At 36.3% G+C, this 7,283-nt stretch overlaps 1 protein-coding gene across 1 annotated transcript; it reads left to right on the top strand.

The window, feature by feature from the left end:
* The first annotated feature begins 2,908 nt into the window (after nt 1-2,908).
* On the top strand, nt 2,909-6,533 carry LOC127632169 (uncharacterized). Its single transcript, XM_052110760.1, has 8 exons — nt 2,909-2,976; nt 3,085-3,405; nt 3,484-3,528; nt 3,693-3,992; nt 4,090-4,222; nt 4,321-4,364; nt 5,888-6,000; nt 6,100-6,533. The coding sequence occupies exons 1-8, from the start codon at nt 2,931-2,933 to the stop codon at nt 6,235-6,237; spliced, it is 1,140 nt and encodes a 379-aa protein (XP_051966720.1). The 5' UTR covers nt 2,909-2,930; the 3' UTR covers nt 6,238-6,533.
* Nucleotides 6,534-7,283: the final 750 nt, after the last annotated feature.

Below are 7,283 nucleotides of genomic sequence, written 5' to 3' on the forward strand. Positions count from 1 at the left end.
AACAGACTGCATCATTAATCAAAATGCACACACCATATCATTGATCAAGACTCAATAATCAATAAACGTTTCAATTATTGTACATCATACAGTATGTGTAATGAGTTACATATCTTATGCTGCCAATGCCTACCTGATACAAAGACATTCCAAGTCTGCATGAAGTTGCCCAATGTTACTCCAAATAAAAGTAAAAGAAAATACGGGTGCATGTTGAATATCTTTTAAGCGCCCCGTTTCATGCATGCACACTTCTGTCCTCAGTTGCTCTAAAGCCCCTTTAAGTCTATCAGTGAATAGGGACACCTCAATAATTGAAAGTGAAATTCAAACCACGTAATTCAATTCCCAGAGAAGCCATTGATACACTTACTGGGCAGAACTGTGAACTTTACTGGATCTAGAATATCAGTGTGTTTTTTAAACCATGTACTGAACAGGATCTTGTTTGCTTTTGGATTCCTTAATGTTAGGACCATGAATATTTTACACCTACTTGCATTTACATTTGAATTCACATGCTTGTCGAGAAAAATAAATAAATAAATACTGACTGCTTGAAATACCCAGGTGAATTATACAAAACTGGTCAAGAACATGTCAGGGTCATATTTCGACCCAAAAATCAATAATTTGGGAGGGAGGGAAATATGCTTAATTGTCAAGAAAACAATGTCACAATAGTCCTAAAAATAGCCTTATATTCTTTATGCAACATTTAAATTGTTATTATTCTATTTATTTTGGGGTTAATATGATGTTTATTTGTGAGATTTAACCTCCTACATTTAGAGTGTGGCATCATTTTTATATAAAGTGAAACAAGCATTACACTGATGCACCGACTACACAGGAACATATTAAAATAGATTATAGTGGAGTGACAGTGTTTTATGTTGTAATGTGGTTGGTGGCTTCCTGTTCCTTTACGTTTCAGTGAAGCATCTGCAGCTGTGCATTGTGCAACAACCCCATATTTCCATTGCAAAGCATGAATGTGATCTAGTTTACTGTAGTAAAGCAATCGGCTGATAAATTAATCAAACTGTTGAGAAAGACTACTTGATTCATTAACATGGATGTTATCAAGAGTCAAACTGTGAATGTATGTTAATATAACTGATGAAATTTCCATTTAAATGGTTTAGAACTGTAGAAAATGTCAACTAGATAAGAAGAACAATCTGGGAATAACTAAATCTTGAATCAAAACATGACACTTAATTACGTAATTGATTTTGGATATTACTTCCTTAATTACTGCAATTAATTTAAAAGACATTTCACACAAAACCTTGCTCTAAATATAACAGTGATGATATCTGTGTGTGTGAGTGTGTGTGTGTGTGTGTGTGTGTGTGTGTGTGTGTGTTTGTGTGTTTGTGAGTGAGTGTGTAAGTCTCTCTCTCTCTCTGTGTGTGTATGTGTGTGTTAGTGAGTGTGTGTGTGTGTGTGTATGTTAGTGAGTGTGTATGTGTGTGTGTGTTTGCGTGAGTGTGTGTTAGTGAGTGGGTATGTGTGCATGTGGGTGTGTTTGTGTGTGTGTGTGAGTCAATGTGTATGTGTGAGTGTGTGTGTGTATGTATGTGTGTGTGTGAGTGATTCTGTGTGTGTGTGTGTGTGTGTGTGTGTGAGTGAGTGTGTGAGTCTCTCTCTCTGTGTGTGTGTGTGTGTGTGTGTGTGTGTTTGTGAGTGAGAGTGTGAGTCTCTCTCTCTGTGTGTGTGTGTATGTGTACATGTGGGTGTGTTTGTGTGTGTGTGTGTGTGTGTGTGTGTGAGTGAATGTGTATGCGTGCATGTGGGTGGGTGTGTTTGTGTGTGTGTGTGTGTGAGTGAAAATTGTATGTGTGAGTGTGTGTGTGTGTGTGTGTGTGTGTGTGTGTGTGTGTGTGTGTGTGTGTGAGCGTGTATTTATCACTTTGTGGGGACCAAATGTCCCCATAAGGATAGTAAAACCCGAAATTTTTGACCTTGTGGGGACATTTTGTCGGTCCCCATGAGGAAAACAGCTTATAAATCATACTAAATGATGTTTTTTGAAAATGTAAAAATGCAGAAAGTTTTCTGTGAGGGTTAGGTTTAGGGGTAGGGTTAGGTTTAGGGGATAGAATATAAAGTTTGTACAGTATAAAAACCATTATGTCTATGGAAAGTCCCCATAAAACATGGAAACACAACTGTGTGTGTGTGTGTGTGTGTGTGTGTGTGTGTGTGTGTGTGTGTGTATCACTTTGTGGGGACCAAATGTCCCCATAAGGATAGTAAAACCCAAAATTTTTGACCTTGTGGGGACATTTTGTCGGTCCCCATGAGGAAAACAGCTTATAAATCATACTAAATTATGTTTTTTGAAAATGTAAAAATGCAGAAAGTTTTCTGTGAGGGTTAGGTTTAGGGGTAGGGTTAGGATTAGGGGATAGAATATAAAGTTTGTACAGTATAAAAACCATTATGTCTATGGAAAGTCCCCATAAAACATGGAAACACAACGTGTGTGTGTGTGTGTGTGTGTGTGTGTGTGTGTGTGTGTGTGTGTGAGTGAATGTGTATGTGTGAGTGTGTGTGTATGTGTGTGTGTGAGTGAATGTGTATGTGAGTGAGTGTGTGAGTGAGTGAGTCTGTGTGTGTGTGTGTGTGTGTGTGTGTGTGTGTGTGTGTGTGTGTGTGTGTGTGTGTGTGTGGAAAGCACATATTTTTTAGTTGCCAAATTGCAAAGCAAATCAAATAGCTTCAAGAGGCACAATGACATTTTCCCATGCATGAAAATGTACCAACTGTTCAGTTAACCACATTTTCCATAGGCAGGTGCTCTTTGTAGATGATGCCTCTCCTTATGGGGGAGGAGCCTCCTTTTGTTTTTCACCCATGCCAATGCCATTCATTATTTATTTATGCAGATAAGAAAAAATTTCTTGAATGAATGCCTAAACATGTTTTTGATTCTTGTGATGATGCTTTTACAATTAGGATTCCCAGGTAATTATACATAATTACATTTTCATGAATTCTATCAATAGTTTAATGAATCTTTACCTGTAATGTACAATAGCTGCTTTTAAGCTTTCATTTTCTGGTTCTTCACAGTGACTGCAAGAAGTAAAAGTACCGGGACCCAGCGTGAGATTAAGAATGTGAGACTACATGAGCCGTTTACATTAAATTGCACCTACAACTGTTCCAGTGGCTTCACTCGTGGTTACTGGATATGGAAAGAAACATTTGCATGTAGCAAGTGCCACTGGGAACAAAGAAATGATAAATTAGAAGACATGTGCATTGTGAGCTTGTACACACATTCTCTAATTATGGAGCAAACCCGTTATAACTATTCATGCTTGTCTGAAGAGAGTGATCGCCCAGGCCTTCCTTGTAAAACTGAGCTTCTGGTAGCATTGCAAGTTCAGGGTAAGATGTATTTGAGTTTACTGTTATTGTAATGACAGTAACTTTTTTCTCACTGTGTTGTAATAATTCTTCTTTCAGATGAATCCGATAGACCAGCAGTAACCCCTTCTAAAGGACAAGATGGTGAGTACAACGAGATTCTAAGATCTTTTTGTTGGCATATGAAAATAGATTCTCAAGTCAAAATCTTAAAAATTAAGAATGGCTCTGTTGTCCTATTTTAGGGAGAGAAGCATAGATTTTTATAAAAAAAAAAAAAAAAAAATTGACAATTTTTCTGGGTCTAGATCCTTCTCTGAGAGTGAAGCTGTACAGAGATCAGATTGAGGTGGAGGAGGTGCTTACATCATTATCCACCATTGAAGTTATAGCAGGAACCTCACTCAAACTTTACTGTGTTGCCCCTGACAACAAACACTGTGAGGGACAGTGGGTCAGAGAAAACAGTACCCTCCCATGGACAAAAAATGACACCGTGGTACAGTGGAGTTCAATCAAAGCTGTGGATGGTGGACGTTATAGGTGTCAAGTAAAAGGCACTTGCACCAACCAGGTTATCACTGTGGAAATAGAAGTCATCACATCAGGTGAGTTTTTTACATATATGGCAAAAATATAACAACTAATTCTAACCAATCGTCCATTTTCATATTCACATAAAATAGTCAGCAATTTTTCATACAGATGAACACACCTGGGCCAAGATTTTTGCAGCTTTTGCAGTGTCGGCAGTGATTGTCCTGACAGCCCATCTGGTATATTTGTGCTACAGAAGAGGGTGTAAGTTAATGGATCCAACTAATGTAGCACATGAAAGGTGAAGCACAATTTTACATTTTAAATGAATCATTATGAAGTACCAAAGCATGTAAAAAATGAATCTCTCTTTGATCTGTAATTTGTGGTCTCTTGCAGGGTTACTTCCAGAACGGGCGTGCTGATGAGGCCAGTCGCTCAAGGTTTTTACATTTTTCTAAAGATGTTCAAACAGATCTACACAACCAGTCAAAAATGTAGAAATAGTTTTACTGTTTTCCACATTTTATAATACACAAATGTATTAAATGTATTAATACACAAATGTATTAAAATGTATTTTGAGCCATCAAAACTATAAAAATAAAAAAACACACACACACAAATGGAAATATGGGAATTATGTAGTGATAAAAAAGTATAAATCATAACTATCGTATTTCTGAGTTACTTTTTTGCCTAGAATAAAAATCTGGGAAAGCAACTTTATGAGGTGCCACATTGAAGGCTTCTTAAATAGCCTTGAACGAGTTCCCATATGCTCGGCATTGGATCAAATTACTCAAAAAAACTATTTGAGCCTATTTTTTAAGATTCACGCATTTCAATTTCATAACAACCTTTCATCAAATTGACTTGTGTTATGTATGACAAAAATTTAAATGAATATAACTTAAAATATTTCTTTTTTTATTTAATTTTGTTAAAGATGACTCAATTCAATTTGATGAAATTTTGTTATGAATGTGAAATTTATAAACCTTACATAATTTATTTATTTATTTTGACGGTATTCAGACCAACATTCTGATCAACCATTTAAATAATAATTTTGGAAATAAATGTAGTCATAAGAACAATTTATATTTGTTTGCAAAAAATAAAAAATCATGAGACATGTACATTGTGTGTTCATACCTTTGACTGGTAGGGTACAACAGGGCTAAAGCTATTTTGACTTATTAGTAAGTTCTTATGTCATTTTCAGTTTTGATTAAGGCTATTAAATCAAAAGTTATTTTTTAAACGGTCCAATAAGTGAAAGGATAGTTTTTTGGGTAAAAACATATTGCTTTTCATTAAGTGGCGAGCATAAATTTGTTATGAAGTGGGCTCACATTGACTGATCCAAACACAATGGAGTGTTATGACATGCCAAAAGTGACTGAAATGAACAGAAAATGGTTAACCCTTTTCTGAAGTGGTTCTTTTGAATAAGTATTATCTTACTATGTTACTTATGTTTTGCTGTCTCAAAAGTATTTGCCTAAGCTGACAAAGTTTTCTGTATGACCATTGTCTCTACAATTACACGATTTAACTCTAACCCCACTGCTGGGCTTTTATCCCAAATGTGGGGAGAAGGGCCCCCTCGACACCTTTTTTGTATTAAATGTTTTTATTTTTATTATTTGAGAAAAAACAAAATCTTCCATTATTATTTGTTTCCACACAAATTATGTTGCTCCATCAATATTTAATAAAAATAAATGTTTTTTTTGTTTTTTACTTGATGCACTTCGGAACCAGAAAAAAAGTCAATTTTGCTAATGGTGTGCCTTTAGCCCCATTGTACCCTACTTTTAATAATCCCAACAAGTAAAATGTATTTATTGTGCCTCTCGCAAACTCACAAAATAGGTCGCACAACATCTGAGGTGACTTCTGGTATCTACCATTCAAGGGCTAACTTGTGCAAATAACTTTATTTTTTAATTGACTCCAGACACCCAGAGCGATCATGAAGTCCCTTATGCTGACATTGTGATCTCTGTGAGAGGATCCAGCAATCCGGATCTATCGGACACCTTTAACCAGACTTCAAAGACCCAAAGACCTGTAAGAGAAAGATTATACACAAATATGGTTAATTAAGTAAGGTTTATTGTTTAATCCCAATGAACATTAGACGTGTGACAGCTTGAGTGTGTTTTGCAGAGATGGAGAGAGGAGGTCAGAGCAGGACTGCATGCTTCAGCTGACAGACTGCACATCCACTCTAAGGAGGTCACCAGGAAATTAAGCACAACGTCTGAATATGCTGTAATTACATACTCCTGCGAGGCTCTTAGTTAGTTATTTCAAGTAACTGTGAATTTGGCCAAATTTAATTAATTAATTAAATATAAAATAAAAATAAAAGAATAATATTTGGCATAAATATTAGGAAAATCTCTAGCTGTCTACCCAATTTATGCTTTCTTCAATTAAAACATGTAAAACTACTCATGCAAAGTAAACAAGTAAACAAACATTAATTTTTAATTATTTTCATTTTACTTTATTCAAGTTATTTTAAATTGCGTGTTAACTGTATAAATGTGTATGATTGTATATATTCTATTGTAATGATTTGCCAATGTAAAGCTTCTTTTGCAATCTGCCAATAAAGCTACTTGAATAACTTTTACCCTCTCGGGTTTCCATAGTTAGCAATGTGTAGCAGTTGCTTGGCAACATTTGACAACATTAATCTACAGTACAAACAGAAACATTACATAAGTTCACCTAATCTGAAATATATTGTCAATACCGATTTAACAGAGCAGAAAAACAAATGTTTTATTAATAAGTGTTATAATATGTCCTTAATTTCACTGAGAAATAAACATTCTGTGTTAAAGATATGCTTTAAAACTTGCGTTTGTGGGCCTGGGTAGCTCAGCGAGTATTGATGCTGACTACCACCCTGGAGTCACGAGTTCGAATCCAGGGCATGCTCAGTGGCTCCAGCCAGGTCTCCCAAGCAAACAAATTGGCCCAGTTGCTAGGGAGGAAAGAATCACATGGGGTAACCTCCTGAAGGTTGCTATAATCGCTCTCGGTGGGGATCATGGTGATTTGTGCGTGGATGCCACGTAGAATAGCGTGAAGGCTCCACATGCGCTATGTCTCCACAGCAACTCACTCAACAAGCCACGTGATAAGACGTGCAGATTAACGGTCTCAGATGCGGAGGAAACTGAGATTCGTCCTCCACCACACAGATCGAGGTGAGTCACTACACCACCATGAGGACTCAGAGCGCATTGGGAATTGGGCATTTCAAATTGGAGGGAAAAAAAACCTAGCTTTTAAAACATCAGATTTGTGACAGTGTTAATGCTAAAGGGCATGAGAAT

Source organism: Xyrauchen texanus, chromosome 38 (genome assembly GCF_025860055.1).
Source record: "Xyrauchen texanus isolate HMW12.3.18 chromosome 38, RBS_HiC_50CHRs, whole genome shotgun sequence".
Classification (NCBI taxonomy): domain Eukaryota; kingdom Metazoa; phylum Chordata; class Actinopteri; order Cypriniformes; family Catostomidae; genus Xyrauchen; species Xyrauchen texanus.